Raw genomic sequence first — 24,432 nt, forward strand, 5'->3', positions numbered from 1 at the left:
TATGTTCCTTCAGTTTGCCTTATTCCAATAATGGTCAATGAAAATAAATAACTGACGATTCTTAGCTTGCTGCTTCTTTCAGACACAGCCATGGTAATACATGTTTCCCAAATCATTCATATCTCTAGTCCCCCATTCATTCACCATATTAGCCAACAAGGATAGATTCATTTGCTTGGGAAAGTGGCATATAACCAGCAGGTGTGATGTTTGTCTTTTGGATTTGGGGATCCAAGCCAGGCTGTTTGACCCTAAGGAGAGAGCTGAGTTAATTCCACTCAGAAGCCATGACAACGGGTATTCACAGGCTTTCCTTGGAATTGCTTCGAAAGCGCTTTTGATATGCCCTCTTCAAAGATCAGTCAGTCAAAGACATTTGGATCCACAAGTTAATGTGATTTTATTTTTTATTTTTTTGCAAAAATACTTGATTTGCCTCAACTGGCAGCTTCATTTGTTAGACAATGTTTAATTCATATCTTGAATAACTTCGACATCAAACCCTACTTAATACATGATGTCTGATATAAGATCCAGTGGCTGCTCTGGTGATGGGAAATTAGGGGGAAAATAGTGGAGATAAGATCAGGGGTGTGGAGGTTTTCCTGGGCGTTTCTATGGACTGAAATAGTCGGTCATTATTAAGCTGTTTACATGTGGAGCTTTCAAAGCTATGATAATGGTACTCCCTCCCATGGTCTATGTCAGCCTGGGTTATTCATTTACCTTCAACAATATACAACTTATTTGATTGAAAGAACACTTAAGAGTTTAGTGTAGTTTATAAGTGTGGAGTGGTGTACATACACGCTGTGTGTGCCCTTGTTCGTTGGTGACTGACAGTGTGTGCGTGTAGCAGAGAGAGTCGACAAGTGTTTTTACACCTGTACGAATCTATGGAGCTTGTGTATGTGTGTGTGAGCGAGCGAGCTGGTGTGTGACTGCCACCAATCGTCCCGAATACCAGCAGCTGGTCAGAGGAATGCTGTGTTGGTGTTAGGGATCCCCTAAACTCCTCAAACGTTACACCTTCAAGTACCATCATCTGACTGAGGACTGATGCTGCACCTCACCTCAGCAGGCTGGCCAGACACAGGGCTGGGAGGGGTATCACGGTGGGGCTGCTGACTGGGCTGTCATGTAACCATGAACTGTCATTTTTGTCTCTCAGCTCCCTTCAGTGCCAAGTTGCCCAGGACTGTAAGCAACTATGGACATTTAGTACATTTAATTCGTCTTTGTTTATTAAAGCTGTCATTATCTATTCATCTTTTTCATTTGGCCACTCCTATTGATGGTGCATTATAGAAATACTATAACTCATTTTAAAACTAGATTTAAATGAAAAAAGCTCCGTTGTAAAACTTCTCAAAGATCATTGTCAGTTTGGCAGATTAGCCATGTGACTGTGTGTCTGTCCCAAGTGATGTATGTGATGGTTGGTACCAACATCTATCTCTATGTCACAAAGGGGAAGTCGACCCAGGGATAGTGTCCACCCAGTTGATGTGAACTCATACACATTCTAAAGACATGATTACTTAACCACAATGAGTTGTATGTCTGTGTGAGAGAGCGATCTGCTGGCTCTGAGCCATGCTTTCCCATGTCCAGTGTTTGGAATTCCTCTCCCGTTAGCTCACTTTACCGTGCCGGACGGCGTTCCGAGGGTTTTGTCTCTCTCGCCCCGGAGCAGCACTCACTCGCCTCATTAGCCTCCTACAATGGAGCGGGCATGCCTGGAATGTGTGCGCGGGTTCTCTCCTCGAACTCTCCCTCACACCTTTCCAGCAACCCTTCTCAATTCGGTACTCCCCCTTACATCCCATCCACCCCCCTCAGTCCCTTCCTCCACCTGTACCCCTACACCTCCTTTTGATCCTTCCTTCCTTACGCCCCAAACGCCCCTACAACTCCCTAAGTCCGACTTACACCTACATCCCACTACGTTCCTCCTCATCCCCTACACCCCCCCCCCATCTTCCTAGACCTCCTGTCTCTTCAGAGTGACACCGTGGGAGGTGCCTCTAGGTCTCCCTCTCACTTACCTCACCGACATTAATATCTCCCACGTCCCAACCCCCACTTAACCACAGTGCTCCCCTCATACACCCCTACCATGTGAGTCCCCTCCTTGGACTCACATAGTACCAAACACAGAAAGTCGAAGGCCAGGTCTTCCCTATATGACGAATTCCATGTTTGGAAGCACAGGTAGTTTTTTTCAGATTGGTTTATTATGGCAGGGGTTAGTTACATCTGAGTGTATTGATGGTGAATGATCCTGGTAGAACCATGTGAATATGGGCTGCTGTGGTGGACACTGTTGCCCAGGTTTACTAAGGAAACAAAACATTGATTCAGTTACCGACTAACACGGAGTATCCACTGGTGATAGAAATGAAATGAATCAGCCCATAAAATGAGATCCTTTTAAAACACAGACCGAGATTAGATTGTGCAACAGGTGCTTAACAACAATGGATTCATTTGGTAGCTTCTCCATCAACATGTTTCCCTATTCAATCTCCATGAGGACGTCTCCAATCCTAAAGTGATGGAACTCCCCCCTGATTTACATTCAGAAAACAAAGAAGGGGATCAAACAATCAGACTTGATGAAGACTTCAAGTACCAGGAATTTCACTCTGTAATTGGGCACTGTGTCCTCTGCTGTGGTAACATCAGGGAGACTGAGGTATGTGTAGGAAGAAGTTTTGCTTTAGTACATCACCCCCCCCCCCCCTTTCCATGGGTAGATGAATCCCAGAGTCCTGTTGGGAGACAGTATCTGAGGCCTACGTACTCCAAAAAATATTCCACCTCCACTGCACCCTGCCTGAGCAGGTCAGGGGGAGAGCTGGGCTGGTATGGAGGGGGAGACACCCTGACACACAAGAATGTAACGATTTGTTAAAATATCCGCAACACACCCTTGGAACCAGAAAACACATCCTTTTTGGCTAAAACACATTGAGTAACTCTTCTGTGTGTATCTGCCTTTCTAAGTATAAAGCGCTGCTGGTGCAGCATCCAAGAGGTTTTACATATTTACTTTACATATAGCTGAAGGATTGCATGCCATTTAAACTAGGTATATGAAGAAAGGGACGTTTCACAAATATAATTCCCCAGCTACACTGGGGAATTCATGATTCTACCTGGATTATATTTGAGAGGCTTCCATTTAAGAACACCCCCTATGTGTTCTGTTAGACAAATCAAATCAATTTGATTTGTCACATACACATGGTTAGCAGATGTTAATGCGAGTGTAGCGAAATGCTTGTGCTTTTAGTTCCGACAGTGCAGTAATATCTAACAAGTAATCAAAGCTAACAATTTCACAACAACTACCTTATGCACACAAGTGTAAAGGAATGAATAAGAATATGTACATAAAAATATATGAATGAGCGTTGGCCGAACGGCATAGGCAAGATTCAGTAGATGGTAAAGAGTACAGTATATACATATGAGATGAGTAATGTAGGGTATATAAACATTATATAAAGTGGCATTGTTTAAAGTGGCTAGTGATACATTTATCACATCAATTTTTCATTATTAAAGTGGCTAGAGATGAGTCAGTATGTTGGCAGCAGCCACTCTATGTTAGTGATGGCTGTTTAACATTCTGATGGCCTTGAGATAGAAGCTGTTTTTCAGTCTCTTGGTCCCAGCTTTGATGCACCTGTACTGACCTCGCCTTCTGGATGATAGCGGGGTGAACAGGCAGTGGCTCGGGTGGTTGTTGTCCTTGATGATCTTTTTGGTCTTCCCGTGACATTGGGTGGTGTAGGTGTCCTGGAGGGCAGGTAGTTTGTAAGTAACTCTTTATCCACATTTTTAAAATTGTACCTTTATTTTACTAGGCAAGTCAGTTAAGAACAAATTCTTATTTTCGATGACGGCCTAGGAACAGTGGGTTAACTGCCTGTTCAGGGGCAGAACGACAGATTTGTACCTTGTCAGCTCGGGGATTTGAACTTGCTACCTTTCAGTTACTAGTCCAACGCTCTAACCACTAGGCTACCCTGCCGCCCCATCGAGCATAGTCTGCTGGGGATGTAAAACCATAACACATACGTTTTTACAGCAGCAGACAATGATTGATAATGTCAAAAGCTGCGCTGAAGTCTAACAAGACAGCCAATCATCAGTCATGTGTGTAAGTGCTGTGCTTGTTGAGTGTCCTTCCCTATAAGCGTGCTGAAATTCTGTTGTCAGTTTGCTTACTGTGAAATAGCATTGTATCTGGTCAAACACAGTTTTTCCAGAAGTTTACTAAGGGTTGGTAACAGGCTGATTGGTCGGTTATTTGAGCCAGTAAAGAGGGCTTTACTATTCTTGGGTCGAATGACTTTTGCTTCCCTCCAAGCCTGAGGTCACACACCCAGTAGGCTTAAATTGAAGATGGGCAAATAGGAGTGGCAATATCGTCTGCTATTATCCTCAGTCATTTTCTATCCAGATTGTCAGACCCCGGTGGCTTGTCATTGTTGATAGACAACAGTGTGTGTGTGTGTGTGTGTGTGTGTGTGTGTGTGTGTGTGTGTGTGTGTGTGTGTGTGTGTGTGTGTGTGTGTGTGTGTGTGTGTGTGTGTGTGTGTGTGTGTGAGAGACAGAGCTCGTAGTGTTGTTGTGTGGAGGAGGTACACTACAGGCTCAGTGACAGGACACAGAACACTCCACACCTCCTTATCAGAAGCCTGGTTCCAACCGGAGCCGCTCCTGATATCTCTGCCTGTTCGTATACATAACAATGTGTGAGGGAGGTTTTTAGCTGGTTTCTAACTATTGAACGCTACATTGCTCACCCTCCTCTCTTTCTGGAGGTAAGGATGTGACTTAGGATGACCCGTGTGGCGAGTAGTGGGGTGAAGGGTTGGTATCTGGGGGTGAGGAGTTGGGTTAGTAGTTTGGGGGTGGGTGACATCTTTGTGGGTCCCATGGAACATTTCCAAGACCTGGGGTCTGAGAGGAAGCTATCAAAGCTGAGGAGGTATCAGATGACCCCTACAGCCCCAGGGCTTATCTGGAGGTGCTACTGTATGCGAACATCACTACTGACACTACAGATAGTAAACAGGACAGCCAGATCTACACCAGGTCTCCATTTGACTGTCAATGAAGCTCCCTTTCTGGGTTGCGATTCTTGAGGAGAGGACGTCTCTGGACGTGTCTTGGGGAGAGGCCTGGACTAGGCTTCCCACTGTGTGATGGATGGGATGGATATAGTCTTGTTATTTTTAGTATGTCTTGGATGGGATGAAGCTGGAGAAAACAGGGAAAGGGAAAGGGAAAGGGTGGAGGTTGGTGTGTGTGTGTGTGTTTGAAAGGTGGATATGCAGAATAGAATTCCTCAGACACAGAGAGGAGACATGGCAAGGGGGTCAGGATGTGTGTGGTTTTGTGTGTGTGTAAGCAGTGTTGTGAGACACACAGACACCAAAATGTTCTGTTTATTCACAGACTGGGAGCGGCACAGGAAGTGGCCAACGGGAGCTTCCCGGGGAAAAGCGAGGAACGATCCTACGTTTCTATAGAAGGAAATGGAGCATGTGGGAGTGTACTTGACAGAGACCATTTCCAGTCTGGGGGCCCAAGGTAAGACTTGCTGAGCCACTGCGGCCCTGGGGGGAGATGACCGCAGAAATATTTGGAACATGGTCATGTTAGCGTCATTCATAGGAAGTCATGGTCACTATAGAAGACTATAGTCATACTTAAAGTCATGATGTCATATCACCAGACTGTTTCAGCGTTAGCCTTCTCTGGTTTCCTATCAGTAGCTATGGAGCTTGCCAGGCTAGCTATCTGTGTGTTAGTGCCTCAGGGCTGGGTGCATGGCGAAGGAATGGCAGCGGTGGTGAAGGAATGTCTGTCATCTCCTCTTTCATCTCCTCTTTCTCTCCTCTCCCCTTCTCTCCTCTCCCCGTCTCTCCAGTTGACAGGTGCACAGCTGCTGTCAACTGTGTACACTACCCAACCACACATGAGGACAGACCAGCCCAAATACATTCTCACACACTTTCTCTCTTTTTCTTTCACTCTCTCCATCTCACACATACACCACTTTCAACCATTGCTCACTCTGCCCCCCCCCCCCGTCTCTCTCTCACATACTCTCCCTCTCCTCTCCCTCTTCTCCCTGGCATTGATCTTCTCAGGTTTCATCTCCCCCTGCCCCTTGCCCTACCCCATGCATTCCTCACCCATCACCTCCCTCACGCCTTATCAGAGACGGTTGTCTGCGGTTTTAACCCATCGGCCTGCAAATCATGTGGAAGTATGAAGCTCAGACAGGGACAGTAGAGTCTGCGAGGGATGGGAGGTCAGAGGAATGGTTAGTGTAGGGCAGCACCTCAGTTAGGGGGTCTACTATGGATGGAGCTGTGGTGGTCCTAGTGTTTAGTAACACCCAGAGCAATGGCCCTGATCTGATAGTGAACCAACTGTCCTGTATGGGATTGGAGATTATGTACTCTTAATTGTAAGTTAAGGCTCACACACATCGCACAGAATGTGGATCTAGCGTTTGTCTGACTATCGTTCAGCGCGCTGTATTTTAGGGACCACCCTCCTTTTTCACATGATTCCATATGTAAAATTGGTGCGCACCCTGTTCTGAAATTACATTCAGAAGTGCTAAGTACTCTCAGCCAGCAAATGTTATTGGTGTGTCTGAGCCATTACAGGGATAATAGGCTTTGTCTTATACCCCCCACACAAGATGTTCCTACAACCTGTGTGTGTGTGTGTGTGTGTGTGTGTGTGTGTGTGTGTGTGTGTGTGTGTGTGTGTGTGTGTGTGTGTGTGTGTGTGTGTGTGTGTGTGTGTGTGTGTGTGTGTGTGTGTGTGTGTGTGTGGTATCTCCGTGTCTTGCTCCAGCTCCAATTCTCACTCTAATTGACCGTTCATCGCTGCTGGAATGTTGTCTCTGGAATTCTGCAGTTGTCTATTATCTGGCTCAGAGCGCCACCACGCTTCACGCTAATAATACCATCCTATAGATACCATCCTATAGATACCATCCTATAGATACCATCCTCATAGATACCATACTATAGATACCATCCCGTAGATACCATCCCGTAGATACCATCCTATAGATACCATCCCGTAGATACCATCCTATAGATACCATCCTATAGATACCATCCTATAGATACCATCCCATAGATACCCTCCCATAGATACCATCCTATAGATACCATCCTATAGATACCATCCCGTAGATACCATACTATAGATACCATCCTATAGATACCATCCCATAGATACCATCCTATAGATACCATCCTATAGATACCATACTATAGATACCATCCTATAGATACCATACTATAGATACCATCCCGTAGATACCATCCCATAGATACCATCCTATAGAGACCATACTATAGATACCATACTATAGATACCATCCCATAGATACCATACTATAGATACCATCCTATAGATACCATCCCATAGATACCCTCCCATAGATACCATCCTATAGATACCCTCCCATAGATACCATCCCATAGATACCATCCCATAGATACCATCCTATAGATACCATCCCGTAGATACCATCCCATAGATACCATCCTATAGATACCCTCCCATAGATACCATCCCATAGATACCATACTATAGATACCATCCCATAGATACCATACTATAGATGCCATCCCGTAGATACCATCCTGTAGATACCATACTATAGATACCATCCCGTAGATACCATCCTATAGATACCATACTGTAGATACCATACTATAGATGCCATCCCATAGATGCCATCCTATAGATACCCTCTCATAGATACCATCCCATAGATACCATCCTATAGATACCATCCTATAGATACCATCCTATAGATACCATACTATAGATGCCATCCCATAGATGCCATCCTATAGATACCCTCCCATAGATACCATCCTATAGATACCATCCTATAGATACCATACTATAGATACCATACTATAGATGCCATCCCATAGATACCATCCTATAGATACCATACTATAGATACCATCCTATAGATACCATCCCATAGATACCATCCTATAGATACCCTCCCATAGATACCCTCCCATAGATACCATACTATAGATACCATACTATAGATACCATCCCATAGATACCATCCCATAGATACCATCCCATAGATACCATCCTATAGATACCATCCCAATAGATACCATACTATACATACCATACTATAGATACCATCCTATAAATACCATCCCATAGATACCATCCCATAGATACCATCCTATAGATAACATCCCATAGATACCATCCTATAGATACCCTCTCATAGATACCTTCCCATAGATACCATCCCATAGATACCATACTATAGATACCATACTATAGATACCATACTATAGATACCATCCTATAGATACCATCCCATAGATACCATACTATAGATACCATCCCATAGATACCATCCCATATATACCAACCCATAGATACCCTCCCATAGATACCCTCTCATAGATACCCTCTCATAGATACCCTCCCATAGATACCATCCTATAGATACCATCCTATATATACCATCCTATATATACCATCCCATAGATACCATCCCATAGATACCATCCTATAGATACCCTCCCATAGATACCCTCCCATAGATACACATAGGCATGTCTGGAGTCCCTGTTACCACACTCCGCAGGCCAGCCATATCTGCGGTTTCTTCTGACCCTGATTAATGGCTGTTATGAGTAACCACAAGATGAGAGATTTCTCTGATACATCTCCTTTTATTAGGCTTTGACCCAAGTGTGGGCTGCAAGTGTTCAAGTGCCTTAAACACGCTGACGTTTAGAAAATCTTGAATGAAAGCTGTGCTATGCCGTACAGCTCAAAGTCCCCATGGAAAGGAAGCTTTTCGCTTCTGTTCTAATCTATTTGAAATGTCCAAAACTGTCAAAATTGCTCTCCTTCGTTGCTTTCTCAGAAACTGTTTTTAACAGAAAGAGAGTCAACCCCAACTTGCTGACAACTGAATCATCCCACATGTTCTATTACTGTTCAACACAGCTCCGCCATATTTCTGTAGACACATGACAAATCAGCTGCTTTCTCCATTACATTTGTAGTTTCAGTACAAACAAGTACACTACAATCTACCTGTCTGTCTTTGCAGACAGATGCACGTGTTTTTGCGTACTTTTGAATGGTCTACATTCAGAGGATTTGCACAAATGATTATCCAACGCATGAAATAATCCAATTTATTTTGGATCCGTTCCATCTTTATCATATCAGACCGTTATGGATCATGACTGTTGTGACTAATTTGGTGGGTCACACAGGACAATTCCCTCCCTTTACTGGACACAATCTGCTTGGTGGCTGGATATAGTAGACATATAATTGCACAATCCTAGAATGAGGGTTGGGTAAGCTTTGGCTGGAACTTGACTGTGAAGCTGACCTTTTTCCATTAATACCATTTCATCAATAAGATGCAGTATAAAGAGGGAACTGATTTGTCTGCAGCATTGCACATGAGGAGGCAGATGCTGGCTAACCAAGGAGTGGTAAAGGACTCATGTTAAAAAAGTTGAGTAAGCCTTTACACTAATTAGACTAATTTACACTAATTAGACCAGGTAATGAATGAAAAGGATCCTTTCCCCTGGCTTTATAAAGAATTGTCACACACTAGCTACTTGTCTTTACCACTCCTTGATTGTATCTCTCTCTCTCTCTCTCTCTCTCTCTCTCTCTCTCTCTCTATCGCTATAGAATACATAGCTATAGAATATATAGCTATAGATTAATGAATGTGTGATTCTACATGTGTTTATATGTCTCTTCTGTATATCTGTGTGTTTTTCCCTGTGGTTGTCTATGGTGTCAACACAAGGTTTGGAAGACTTGCCCATACGCTCATTCCGAAGGATAAGCTCATGTAAGTTGTTTATTATCTAGCTGGAAAGAACTAGTCTTTTTCCATCTGAATAAACATTATGCGCCAGATCTGTTTGTCAACCGCTAACTGTCAGAATCATTTATTGACAGTGTGTGTGTGTATGTGTGGGTTTTTTTGTCTTCAGGGAACTACAGGCAAATCTGATTTAATCTCATAGTGTTGGTGGGTTACCATGCTTATAGAAACCGAGTATACAGTGGGGCAAAAAAGTATTTAGTCAGCCACCAATTGTGAAAGTTCTCCAACTTAAAAAGATGAGAGAGGCCTGTAATTTTCATCATAGGTACACTTCAACTATGACAGACAAAATGAGAAATAAAATCCAGAAAATCACATTGTAGGATTTTTAATGAATTTATTTGAAGGGTACAGTGGCATTTCCATGGAAACGGTCCAGGCTATGGTCAAAGCCTTCAATGGTAAACACAGTTCACAATAACAACATGAATAGAAATTCTGATTCATCAGTTTTGACTTACTAATGCCAAACGTGAAATCTGTTTGTGCATGTGTGTGAGTGTGTGTATGCATGTCCTGTCCAGGTACATTGTGCTTGTGTGTGTTTGTGTGTGTGTATCTGCTCCCATGCGTGTGTACGAGAGAGTGCACGTGTGGTGCACACTGCGCAGAACATAGCAAGAATTATCACTGTGAATCATTGTAATGTTGTATCGTGTATTGTTTGTTTGTGTCAATTCATCCCTAAGGGATGGGCCGCCAAATGGTGATTTAACACGAAAATAAAATGTCATTAATCAATCTATTTATTCATTCATGCATGCATGCATTTGTGTGTGTTTGTGCGTGTGCGTGCGCGTACGTGTTAATTCAAACATTTAAAAAAATATATATATGTATATATGTGTGTGTGTGACGGATCTCTCCCTCTACTCCTCCTGCCTGTTGTGGGTGCCAGAGAAGGGAAGGGTGGGAGGAGCGATGGCCTACAGGGAGGAGGTGAGGGCCCTCGGAGTGTGGTGTCAGGAAAATAACCTCACACTCAACGTCAACAAAACTAAGGAGATGATTGTGGACTTCAGGAAACAGCAGAGGGAACACCCCCCTATCCACATGGATGGAACAGTAGTGGAGAGGGTAGTAAGTTTTAAGTTCCTCGGCATACACATCACAGACAAACTGAATTGGTCCACCCACACAGACAGCATCGTGAAGAAGGAGCAGCAGCGCCTCTTCAACCTCAGGAGGCTGAAGAAATTTGGCTTGTCACCAAAAGCACTCACAAACTTCTACAGATGCACAATCGAGAGCATCCTGGTGGGCTGCATCACCGCCTGGTACGGCAACTGCTCCGCCCACAACCGTAAGGCTCTCCAGAGGGTAGTGAGGTCTGCACAACACATCACCGGGGGCAAACTACCTGCCCTCCAGGACACCTACACCACCCGATGTTACAGGAAGGCCATAAAGATCATCAGGGACAACACCCACCCGAGCCACTGACTGTTCACCCCGCTATCATCCAGAAGGCGAGGTCAGTACAGGTGCATCAAAGCTGGGACCGAGAGACTGAAAAACAGCTTCTATCTCAAGGCCATCAGACTGTTAAACAGCCACCACTAACATTGAGTGGCTGCTGCCAACACACTGACTCATCTCCAGCCACTTTAATAATGGGAATTGATGGGAAATGATGTAAAATATATCACTAGCCTCTTTAAACAATGCTACCTAATATAATGTTTACATACCCTACATTATTCATCTCATATGTATGCGTATATACTGTACTCTATATCATCTACTGCATCCTTATGTAATACATGTATCACTAGCCACTTTAACTATGCCACTTTGTTTACATACTCATCTCATATGTATATACTGTACTCGATACCATCTACTGTATCTTGCCTATGCTGCTCTGTACCATCACTCATTCATATATCTTTATGTACATATTCTTTATCCCCTTACACTGTGTATAAGAAATTAGTTTTGGAATTGTTAGTTAGATTACTTGTTGGTTATTACTGCATTGTCGGAACAAGAAGCACAAGCATTTCGCTACACTCGCATTAACATTAGCTAACCATGTGTATGTGACAAATAAAATTTGATTTGATTTGATTTAGGGGCTACTGGAGACCTGGCCCCCCTGGCCCACCTCCCCCTGAGCCTTATGGGAGAGGGCAGGATGTGGTCGCCTCAATGCGGCTGGGACCACGCCAAAATAGTTGGGTGACCCACAATACCTCTCTCTCCCAACCCAAAGATACACCTCAGATTACCAACATGTTTTTGCTAGATGAATGACAGAGATAAAATGTATACATTAAGGCCCCTAACTCGTTTCCTTCGTTTTTCTTTCTCCTCTCCTTTATTCTTTTTTCCCTCCTTTTCCAGGTACTGGTGTCATGGACTCTGAAGCCTAAAGAGGCACAGTGTTAGAGCTGTAGCAATAGGAACTCTCTTGTTTTTACTATTTGTTTTTTTCTTCTATCAGGCATTGATTAAGTAGTCTTGTATACTGATTATTGATAACTGGGGTTAGATGATATCATATCTGGGATATAATCGCAGTAGATAGTGATGTCTTTGAGGATCTAGTAAGGACAAGTGTTTTATCGTGCAGGGCATCGGTCTGATCAACGGGACTCAGATGATGTCATCTCTGGCGGCGGAGGCAGTGGAGCGAGCTGTGGGCGTGGCCAGGCAGACTGACATCATCTCTGCCCTCAGCCTGGAGGCCCTGAGGGGCACCACCAAGGCCTTCCACAGCAGTCACGCACGCACACACACACACACAATTCGCTGTTGGAGCTTTGATGCTATATGAAGTTACCCGATCCATTCCATTGTGACCTGGTTTGTTCTGCCCTTTCAGACATCCATGCAGTGAGGCCACACCCTGGTCAGATAGAGGTGGCTCTGAGACTCCGCTCTCTACTCCACTCTCACGTCTTCTAAAGTCAGGCAGGCCAAACACACACACAGAAACACACACACTCAATTCTTGTCCTTCTTAACATTTTCTGTCCAAACGAAGATGTTTACTTTGGTGGAAACCTTAACAGTGCTGTTTTGTCGTTTCCTGTCTCTGACTTCCTTTGTTGTGTTTTCCTGTAGAGAGTCATAGGACATGTGACCATGTCCAAAATGCATACACCCTATGCTGTATCCCATAGGTAGATTGTGTGCGTGTGTGTGTGTGTGTTACAACTCTTTGTACCCCTGCAGTGAGGGGCTGGCGTGAACTAACCCGAGTACCAGTGTTTATGTGTCTCTCTCCTCTCTTGTAGGTTCATGGGGTGTCTAATGACACCATAGCCTTTGTTAAGAGCATCCTCTCCACTGAGCTCAACAGTGCCACTGACAACCCTGTATCCTCCCACTGAGTTACATTGTTATATTTACTTGAAGACATCATGTCTTTCTTTGATCTCCTTTTAGACCCTCCTGTGATTATATAAATTCACCACAAGGGGGAGCCCTTGGACTAGCCCACATGGGCTTTGGTTTCCTGTAAACAGCTTATATTAGAGACTCATAATGTTGTCCCATATATGAAACCTTAACTCTTCTCCAGCTGGGTTTTGCAGAGCGAGGTGAGACTTTCTCTGGGGGTAATTTCCATGGAGAATACCCAGCCAAGGTAGAGTCACAGACAAACAGATTCACTCCATACAATAAACTCCTCGGTTCCTTCAGTACTGTTCCCCCTCTTTCCAAGACTGGTTGTAGATATTCTTGTACTGCCTTACCAATGATCACAGGAGTTGGCAAGGCAGCACAAACTGATCTGGGACAAGGCTAATCCTCTCTCTCCCTAGGCTCTAGACTACCTGGACATCGGGGTCCATGAGCTGACCAGTATGAGTGAGAGGAGGACAGAGAGGGTGGTCAACCCCTCCCTTAGTGAGTTGCCTGCCTTCCTGGTCCAAGACGGAGGTCTCAACTCTGGCTTCATGATTGCGCACAGCACTGCTGCCGCCCTTGGTAGTGTGTGTGTGTTTGTTCACACAGAAAACGTTAGTGTGTGTTTGTGTCTCTGCTCCTCTGCAGTATCTGAGAGCAAGGCGTTGTGCCACCCGTCCTCCGTGGACTCCCTGTCCACCAGCGCAGCCACTGAAGACCACGTCTTCATGGGGGGCTGGGCCGCTAGGAAGGCCCTGAGGGTAGTGGAACACGTAGAGCAAGGTAACTCGTACAGTACAGTCACATGGCATTAGTGTGTGATATGCTCGTCCCATCAAATATCATGCATACAGAGTTAACCCTGGGAATAACAAGGCATCGCTGCTTTTCAGTTCTGGCCATAGAGCTGCTCGCTGCCTGTCAAGCCCTGGAGTTTCTCTGCCTGCTCAAGTCCACTAACCCCCCTGGAGAAAGTCCATGAGCTAGTGCGTTCGGTTGTCAGGTGCGAATGTGGAGCTCTGATTCGAGTACTGCCCAATGTTGTTGTTCTGGAAAGGTGTGGGGTGAGTGCTACAGCACATCCGTTTATTCTTATTTCGCCTCAGGCCTTGGGATCATGACCGTCGAATGAGTCAGGGAGGAAAAGGCAAGAGACTCACCCCATCTCAGTATTATATTCAGCATTCCAGCTAATTAATAACGAGGCAGATAAAAATGAACTTCTCTGTTTATGTTTCTCACCCGTGGCCTTCTCTAGGTGTGGGAGGCGGTTCGGCCATACATGGACCAATACCGAGACAGGGTTGGACTGAAACCACTCAAATCAAATCAAAGTTTATTTGTCACATGCGCCGAATGCAACAGGTGTAGGTAGACCTTACAGTGAAATGCTTACTTACAGGCTCTAACCAATGGTGCGGGAAAAAAGGTATGTGTGTGTGTGTGTGTGTGTGTGTGTGTGTGTGTGTGTGTGTGTGTAGGTAAGTAAAGAAATAAAATAACAGTAAAAGACATTTGAAAAAAGAGTAGCAAGGCTATATACAGACACCTGTTAGTCAGGCTTATTGAGGTAGTATGTACATGTCGGTATCGTTAATGTGACTATGCATATATGATGAACAGAGTAGCAGAAGCGTAAAAAGAGGGGTTGGCGGGTGGTGGGACACAATGTTGATAGCCCGGTTAGCCAATGTGCAGGAGCACTGGTTGGTCGGGCCAATTGAGGTAGTATGTACATGAATGTATTGTTAAAGTGACTGCATATAAGATAAACAGAGAGTAGCAGCAGCGTAAAAGAGGGTTTGGGGGGGCACACAATACAAATAGTCTGTGGAACCATTTGGTTACCTGTTCAGGAGTCTTATGGCTTGGGGGTAAAAACTGTTGAGAAGCCTTTTTGTCCTAGACATGGCACTCCGGTACCGCTTGCCATGCGATAGTAGAGAGAACAGTCTATGACTGGGGTCTTTGACAATTTTTAGGGCCTTCCTCTGACACCGCCTGGTGTAGAGGTCCTAGATGGCAGGCAGCTTTGCCCCAGTGATGTACTGGGACGTACGCATTACCCTCTGAAGTGCATTGCGGTCGGGGGCCGAGCAATTGCCGTACCAGGCAGTGATGCAACCGGTCAGGATGCTCTCGATGTTGAGGCTGTAGAACCTTTTGAGGATCTCAGGACCCATGCCAAATCTTTTTAGTTTCCTGAGGGGGAATAAGCTTTGTCGTGCCCTCTTCACGACTGTCTTGGTGTGTTTGGACCAATCTAGTTTGTTGTTGATGTGGACACCAACGAATTTGAAGCTCTCAACCTGCTCCACTACAGCCCCGTTGATGAGAATGGGGACGTGCTCGGTGCTCCTTTTCCTGTAGTCCACAATCATCTCCTTAGTCTTGGTTACGTTGAGGTCTCTGACCTCCTCCCTATAGGCTGTCTCGTCGTTGTCGGTGATCAGGTCTACCACTGTTGCGTCGTCAGCAAACTTAATGATGGTGTTGGAGTCGTGCCTGGCCATGCAGTCGTGGGTGAACAGGGAGTACAGGAGGGGACTGTGCACGCACCCCTGGGGAGCTCCAGTGTTGAGGATCAGCGTGGCAGATGTGTTGCTGCCTACCCTCACCACCTGGGGGCGGCCTGTAAGGAAGTCCAGGATCCAGTTGCAGAGGGAGGTGTTTAGTCCCATGTTCCTTAGCTTGGTGATGAGCTTTGAGAGTACTATGGTATGAACGCTGAGCTGTAGTCCATGAACAGCATTCTCACATAGGTGTTCCTTTTGTTCACGTGGGAAAGGGCAGTGTGGAGTGCAATAGAGATTGCATCATCTGTGGATCTGTTTGGGCGGTATGCAAATTGGAGTGGGTCTAGGGTTTCTGGGATAATGGTGTTGATGTGAGCCATTACCAGCCTTTCAAAGCACTTCATGGATACGAATGTGAGTGCTACATGTCTGTAGTCATTTAGGCAGGTTGCCTTTGTGTTCGTGGGCACAGGGACTATGGTGGTCTGCTTGAAGCATGTTGGTATTACAGACTCAATCAGGGACATGTTGAAAATGTCAGTGAAGACACCTGCCAGTTGGTCAGCACATGCCCACGTCCTGGTAATCCGTCTGGCCCCGCAGCCTTGTGTATGTTGACCTGTTTAAAGGTCTTACTCATGTCGGCTACGGAGAGCATGATCACACAGCCGTCCGGAACAGCTGATGCTCTCATGCATGCCTCAGTGTTGCTTGCCTCAAAGCGAGCATAGAAGTGATTTAGCTCGTCTGGTAGGCTTGTGTCACTGGGCAGCTGGCGGCTGTGCTTCCCTTTGTAGCCCTGCAAACTGTAGTATGGTTCAATCTTAGTCTTGTATTGATGCTTTACCTGTTTGATGGTTCGTCGCAGGGCATAGCGGGATTTTTTGTAAGCTTCCGAGTAAGCTTCCGGGTTAGAGTCCCGCATCTTGAAAGCGGCAGCTCTACCCTTTAGCTCAGTGCGGGTAGAGCTGCCGCTTTCCCACTGGATGACTAGGATATTTTTATAAAAATGACTCAAGTATTTCTTACTTCTACTGTATGATTCCAAATGCAGGATTCAAGTTTATTAAAGGTTATTAGAGATATACAGTGCAAACAATAAATGAGCTTAAAAAAACAAACATATTGCTTATATTATCTCAGGATAATCCTCCGAAATGTACTGTAACTCCCATACCTTATGAGCCTGGAGAGATGTTCTTATATCTAACAAGGCTGGTGGACCCAAACAACCACAACCAGTAATTACATTACAGTGAAATATTCTCCCTGGTGTATGACAACAGACTATGATTATTCTACATTTACTAAATGTACTGGTCATTTAGTTCAGTTTAGAACTCAGTCTGTGTGATTGACAGGAGAGATGATCAGAGGGACAAAGTTTCCATTTTTATCATTGCCAGGGCCAAGGAATGGATAGAGTTTCCCAGTGAAGCTGCAGCCAGTGAAAGAGTAGATAAGAGACCTGGCCTCCACATCATAAAAGGAGACCTGACCCTCCTCATAATCCACAAACACCCCCACCTTCTGGGGCTTTTTTCTCAGGTATAAGGGGACACGGGGGGAGGTACAGGCGGAGAACTTACATTCATCCCTTAGGACCACAGCCCAGAATCCATGAAATGGTGTCTTTGTGATCTTCTCCTTCCTGTTGATGGACTCTCTGGCCACTCCTAAAGTCCATGTAGTTTTCACCTGAACATTCACCTCATAGTAAAATCTCCCAGAGGAGAAACCCTCCTGTCCTAGGACATTTAAAGCTCTGTCAAACCTCTTTGGATTATAAGGTTTATAAAGTTGTGTGCCTCCATGTCTCACCTGTTTCCCATCTTCAGAAAGGATGAGTTTGGGATGTGCTGTATCAGGATCCAGAGTCACATCCACTGCATACTGCTGAATCCTCTTCAGTTTGACTTCAGGCAGCTTCTCCATCTGTTTATTCAGTGTCTCCTCCAGTTGAGACACAGCTCTCATCACAGTCCCCACACACAGATCACTGTGAACACTGATCTCAGACCAGTCCTTGGTGGGTGGAGGGGTGCAGAGGAATGGGAAGCTCTGTAGGAGGTGGAGGTGGTCCTCAGTGTGTGAGAGCTGCTCCACCTCAGTGCTTCTCCTCTGTAGCTCAGTGATTTCCTGCTCCAGTTCTTTAATGAACCCTTCAGCCTGCCTCTCTGTTGCTTTCAGCTTCTCCTCAATCACCTCAATGAGCTCAGCCTGACTTCTCTCAATGGAGTGAACCAGAGCAGTGAAGACCTGTACACTGTCTGATATCTCTCTCTCTGCCTCTCTCTTGCTGAGATCTACTGAGTGTTTGATCTCCTGAACCTTCTTCAGTCTCTCCTGGATCATCTGCTGCACTTCTGCCTCAGTCTTCCCCAACTGAGCCTTCCTCTCTCCATACTCTTCCTCTAGAAGGACAGTGTCATGAGTCATGTGGTCTGCTTTCAAGCACAAGACACAAAGACATGTCTGGTCACTCCTACAGAACAGCTCCAGGAGTCTCTCATGCTTCTTACACGTCCTGTCTTCCAGGTTCTCCACAGGGTTGATCAGCTTGTGTCTCTTTAAGGCTGCGACTCTCTGATGAGGCTCCAGGTGAGTCTCACAGTAAGAGGTCTGACACACCAGACAGGACTTCAGGGCCTTGAGCTTCATCCCAGTGCAGATGTCACAGGACACTTCTACTATCATGGCAGAGCATTGGTCCGGGCTGCTGGTAGCTTTCACTTCAACTGTCTGTCTGAACTGAGCAGCCATCTCAGAAATGAAAGTATTGACGAACAGATCTGGTCTCTTATCAAATGTATTTTTACACATGGGACACTGGCACAGGTCACTGGTATCCCAGTACTTTGTGATACAGGCCTTGCAGAAATTGTGTCCACATGGAATAGAGACTGGCTCAGTGAACACATCCAGACAGATAGAACACAGGAACTGCTCTTCAGACAGGAGACTGCTGGAGGTGGCCATATCTAGACAGAGACCAAAGGTGAAACCATAAACCATTTCCTGGAATCAGTCAGTTCTTGATATATTTAGCTTGAGAGTTGTTAACATTGTCTTATCTGATGATATTAATGAATGTTGATACATGATGATACAACGACACACGTCTGATAAGCGTAGATTGAAAAGTGTAACATACGTAGAATCTGCATGAATGAAACGGAAATACACACTGTAAACACAGTAAAGCTTAACTTTCCACGTCAGTCTCTCTACTCACCTGGATGTTTTTGTGGATGATATCTCTGTCCTTCCTGTTTGTGGTGTCAAAGGGTAGGAGAGTCAGTGTGTAGTCTGAATGTGTAGCTATTTAGTAGGTTTCTGAAGTGCTGGAGAGTTTGGTCCCGTAAACAATATACTGTACGTCTCTCTACTTTAGTTTCAGTTCAACTAAAGTGACGATAGTGATGCTCCTCCCCACCAGATACTGCCGTGTGATTCTCTTCCTGGAACAGTTAACCCTTTACATGGCTGAGCTGTAACTGATTCTTTTGAATTGTCATGTTGAATAAAACAGTATTAATTGACATCCCGTACCGGGAAGAAATTAAATCTACTTTCACCGCTGGTTATTAGTCGCTATGATAAAATTGGTGTAATCATTCAGATGTGTGTAAAGAGGTCGATGACAACCAGAAGGTATTGGGTCATTTGGATTTTTATTCAAAGGATTTAAGTCACATTAAAGCACATGGTACTAGTTTATCCACTTAGAAAAGAGCTGACATTAAGGGCACCTCTCCTCATGGTTCAAAGAAAGAGTGGGCAACAAATAAAGAACTCCCCATTCCACCTCCCAAACCTGCATAAAACAATCAATGTACAAAAACAAACTAAGTGGTCCGAATAGCATTAAAAATAAAGTATCCCAACCTGGTTGAAAGCTGCACTCCAAACCTTGTGGCACCTCATGACTACGTACTACATTTAGAGAACAGACTTGTACATTTACATGACAGGGTTGTGTCAACCACCACATCCCTTCCCACCCATAACAGCCCCCCTTCCAAGACCTCCTGTCTGTCTGACAATTGCCTTTGACCTTTTGACAGTGGGGTCATACACTCAGCCTATGGTTAGCCTACGGTCGGCAGGCCCGTGTCTGTGCAGTCGATGGCCGCCGCGGTCAGAGCAGGAGCAAGGCCTCGTCATGAGAACTGGATCTGCTGCACGCCAGGAATCTACAGGAGCAGACAGAGGCAATGGAGAGAACAGTCATGGATATGTCGTAATGGTCTAGTTCAAATGTCACTTACCTGTTGATATGCCGCCACTTACCTGTTGATATGAGGTGGTGTACACCATGACGTTCTGCTGTTGGCCGTCGGCTGTTATAATTCCGGCTGGCAGTTGATTCGCTGGAATGGAGGGAAGAGGACGTTACAAAACAGTCAACAGAACAAGACTATAATATGCCATTTAGCAGACGCTTTTATCCAAAGCGACATAGTAATGCCTGCATACATTTGACATATGTATGCATGACTAAAGCCTCTACTTTAGTATGAGATGACAAAATTGGGAACAGTTCTGAACCACTTACTGAAGCTATCGTCTGTAAGCTCCTCCCCCAGGCCTTCTCCCACCGACACACCTGGGATTCCCTTCTCCCCCTTCATTGCCTAGGAAACAACACATTGTGAGAGATTAAATAACATGTGATGTGCGATTGTTCATGGACACTTGGGATTGTGTGAGAGACTGTCAGAGCAGAAGAAGTGCGTTTAGTCGTACCTCTCTGAACTTCTGCAGGTAGAGTTTGAGAGGCTCCAAGTACATGTCGAATCCCAGGGTTGACATGGCAAACAGGATGTCCTCTCCGTTGATGGTCTTCCTTTTCTCCTGGTGGCAGCGCTCACTGGCCTCCGACGTGATGAAGCTGATGAACTCGCTCACACACTCCTGCACACACTCCTTGGCGTCTTTCGCTATCTGTGAGACACACACACAATTTAGGACAAAGAGGAATAGAATGAGAAGAATGTTTGTGGGTCGTATTCACTTAGCACCAAACAGGGTGGGAAAAACAGACTGAAAGCTAAGCTAACAAGCTTGCTAACTGTGTTAGTGTGTGACATTGTCACGGATTGGTTCTCATTCCATTTTTAAAACACTCAATTCGATACGGACAAAACAGGAGTGATTTAACAAAGCCTGTTCGTTTGGGAATATGCCAAAGAATAAAGGTAAGGGAGTAATGAAACGGTGACAAGGTAAATATGAGAATGAATCGGAGAGAGAGCCGGTATTTAAAGAGGATAGACAAGAATATGCACAGGTGATTAAGATGGACTAGCTGAACTTGTCCAATAAGAAAATGTTTTTTTTTCTGTTACTAAATGTTTTACAATGGTGTGCATTTATGAATACGACACCAGTCTTGCTCTCACACAGCCTACACACACACACACCATGGTTACCTTCCCGGTCTGTGGGATGCCGTTCTTCATGATGCGTGCCACGTTAGCGATGGGGAGGTAGATGTCCTGCTCCCGGAAGTTCTCTTTCATGCCCCCGTCATCATGGTCGTTCAGACTCTCCTCTCCATCATCTTCATCACACGCATTATTACGTGGAAAACATGGATCATTAGGTACTGACACTGTTGCATTGAGATGTAGAGAAAGTGATAATGTAGCTGTGGCAGCTTGGCAGTGATGTATTGTTGTCCCTGCCTTCTTGCCCTTTGTGCGGTTGTCTGTGCCCAATAATGTTTGTACCATGTTTTGTGCTGCTACCATGTTGTGTTGCTACCTTGTTATATTGTTGTCTTAGGTCTCGCTTTGTGTACTGTTGTTGTGTCTCTTGTCGTGATGTGTGTTTTGTCTTTTATATAAATCCCAGCCCCGTCCCCGCTGAAGCCCTTTTGCGTTTTGGTAGGCCGTCATTGTAAATAAGAATGTTTAACTCACTTGTCTAGTTAAATAAAACATAATGACACTACAGTAGATTTTGATTTGGGGCATATTCAATTCATAATACACTCACACCTGGTTACCCAATGAGGATTGAACTTATCAACTGATGTCTCTTACCATCTTGAGACTGGAGCACATACCCTCCTGACATGTATTCTCCAGAGATGCCTAACGTTAGCTGGGAGGCGTCGGTGGTGGAACGGTCTTCTTCCATCTGGAACAAAGGACATGGTTTGCTCAAATAGCTGAATTGTTGGAAGGCACTTACTGTTGACTGGCTAGCTAGCTAACCCGTGTCTAGTTTAGCTAGCGAACCAAGTGTTCGCCAGATTAGGTTGCTAGAAAACGGTTAGCTAGCATGTCTACCGAATTAGTTTCATTTCGCTGACCAAGTGAATGGTTGTTTGCTAAATGGGACGCTAGCAAGCTAACGTTAGCTAGCAAATGTCTCAATCGATATATAATTTCGACAAATGAAGCAATAGCTTTAGTTAGGTAGCCATTTGACCCTCACACATGTTGATTGACTAATCAACGACTATTGTTGCAACGAAACCACTCTGGATTCCTGGGTACAATTTCACGTTATCCTGTAGCCACATTGGTTGTCTCGTTGCAAGACCGCTCTGCCTGTTCTTTGTGTCGAAAACTGAGGCATTGGGGACATGGCATGATATGAGGCTAATTCATAATTTTGACTACACTTCCTGCTCTCAAACTCCTAAACGCAACAAATACAAATTAGTCAGAGACGGACATTTCCATTCGAGCTAACGAGGAATTGGTTAACAATCATTGGCCGGAGCCAGGCACAAACCTGCAATGAAGCCCTGGTTGGTTACCTTCTCAAAACGGCCGTTGGTTGGACAGAAAATGGCTGCAAAAGAACCAGTCCCAGCGCGGAGCTACGCGTCCTCCAAAAATACAGTGCACCACCTCCCCTGACCGCCAGGCGGCCGTTCTGCCAAAGTGTCACCCTCCACTAAATTACACCTAGTAAGCGGTTCTACTCAAGAGCGACCCTCCCTTCTGTGTGTGCATTTGTTACCATTTTAGTGTTTTATTAAAGAAAGCTTTGACTAATACAATGTAATGGTGATGTCATCATGCAGTATGTATGTTATGGTCCCGAGTCCGTAAGGGAGTTGAAGCGATGAGACAAGACAGTAACTACTAACAATTGGATACCACGAAATTAGGGAGAAAAAGGGGGTAATTTTATGTGTGCATATATATATATATATATATATATATATATATATATATATATATATATATATAAGAACATGGTGTTTTCATTACATAGCAGACCTAGTGCAAAATTGTATTGCATTTAACACACTTACTGATTGATTGAATATATTATTGTGTATTCACATTATTACAGTGATATTCATATCCACGCGTTTGCCTGTTATCACCACGAGTGAACATCAGCGCAGAACCTTTTGCGCATGCGTTTGTGTACTGTCCCTCTGACAGTAATCCAAAATCGGCACACTCGCTGACCGTCGAGTCAGAAATTTCAGCGAAACTATTTGGAAAAGTTGACCTCTATAACTTACTCCTTCCAGAGTCATCTAGAAGGATAGAATATGCTTGATAGAACTTTCCAACAACACTTTCCGTTGATGGGACTCATATTTTATTGAATATATTTATTTATTTACGTGTGTTGGTAAATTCATATTGTATGCTTCTCTTTGGATCATGTTTCTCTACGAAATCAGATTATTTAAAACATTATATTGACCCATCCAATATTATTTATTTATTGATAATCAAAAGTGTAATCAAAGATGGTAAAGAAATTCTGTGGTATGACGTTCACTCTGACTCATAAAGAAAATGTGCAGCTCTGATTTGATTTTATCCACCAGGTGGCTACATTGCACCAACATAAATTTAAATGAGGCAGTGCTGAACTGTATACTTCACGAGTCCCAGTCGAATTGATTAACATAATATCATAAACTACAGAGACAGAGTGAGAGTATTAGGATCCATACTAGGTACAGAGACAGAGAGTGGGTATTAGGGTCCATACTAGTCATACAGTAAGCATTAGCTGTTTGATATTTCCATTAGAGAAGGAAATTAGGCTAAATCTCGACCTTGAGCACAACGAGACTTCTTTGAAGTGTGCTTTTTTGTCTCTCTGGGTGAATATTAGCACACCACATGTATAATTCCTCCAATAACCCCTGAGAAAATGTGTCACCTCATTTCACTCTGAATTTGAAAGACATTATGCTCTCTTAAAAAAAATAATCTTTAAAAGGATTTAACATTTCAGTCTACGGGTGTTTCTATCAAAGTTGGTGCAGGCAGTGTGGAAACGAGAATTATGTTGTGTCCACATAGGTTTTTGCAACCTTTCAGATATTGTTATAGGAGCTCTTCTATTGCAACAGTATACATGTCTGATCCATAGTGGGTTGGAATTAGATCGGCATGTGGTCTCAGAGTGAAACATATTGAAGGGGTGTAAAAATACAAGTTAGGGCATTTTTCAACAAACATTTGCATTTGCATCAGCAGAAGCAAAGACCATTGTACCGTTTGTACCTAGTATGGACCCTAATACTCTCTCTCTCTGTCTCTGTACCTAGTATGGACCCTAATACTCTCTCTCTGTCTCTACCCTCTCTCCTAT

The 24,432-nt window shown here is 44.4% G+C and overlaps 2 protein-coding genes across 4 annotated transcripts; both read right to left on the reverse strand.

The window, feature by feature from the left end:
* Positions 1–16,852: 16,852 nt before the first annotated feature.
* On the reverse strand, positions 16,853–19,246 carry LOC135515888 (zinc finger protein RFP-like). Its single transcript, XM_064939716.1, has 2 exons — positions 19,079–19,246; positions 16,853–18,824 (listed from the first exon to the last, which is right to left on the reverse strand). Exon 2 carries the CDS (start codon positions 18,820–18,822, stop codon positions 17,185–17,187), a length of 1,638 nt encoding a protein of 545 aa, XP_064795788.1. The 5' UTR covers positions 18,823–18,824; positions 19,079–19,246; the 3' UTR covers positions 16,853–17,184.
* Positions 19,247–19,498: 252 nt separating this feature from the next.
* Positions 19,499–22,708, reverse strand: LOC135515890 (nuclear transcription factor Y subunit beta-like). Of its 3 annotated transcripts, none has more exons than XM_064939720.1 (7): positions 22,619–22,708; positions 21,894–21,990; positions 21,270–21,409; positions 20,593–20,790; positions 20,402–20,480; positions 20,137–20,216; positions 19,499–20,039 (listed from the first exon to the last, which is right to left on the reverse strand). In XM_064939720.1, exons 2-7 carry the CDS (start codon positions 21,988–21,990, stop codon positions 20,007–20,009), a joined length of 627 nt encoding a protein of 208 aa, XP_064795792.1. In that variant the 5' UTR covers positions 22,619–22,708; the 3' UTR covers positions 19,499–20,006. The 3 variants fall into 3 exon arrangements, with proteins under 3 accessions (XP_064795792.1, XP_064795791.1, XP_064795793.1); XM_064939719.1 differs by having other exon boundaries at positions 22,594–22,695; XM_064939721.1 differs by having other exon boundaries at positions 21,279–21,409; positions 22,594–22,693.
* Between the last annotated feature and the right edge of the window lie 1,724 nt (positions 22,709–24,432).

Source organism: Oncorhynchus masou, chromosome 27, assembly GCF_036934945.1.
Source record: "Oncorhynchus masou masou isolate Uvic2021 chromosome 27, UVic_Omas_1.1, whole genome shotgun sequence".
Classification (NCBI taxonomy): domain Eukaryota; kingdom Metazoa; phylum Chordata; class Actinopteri; order Salmoniformes; family Salmonidae; genus Oncorhynchus; species Oncorhynchus masou.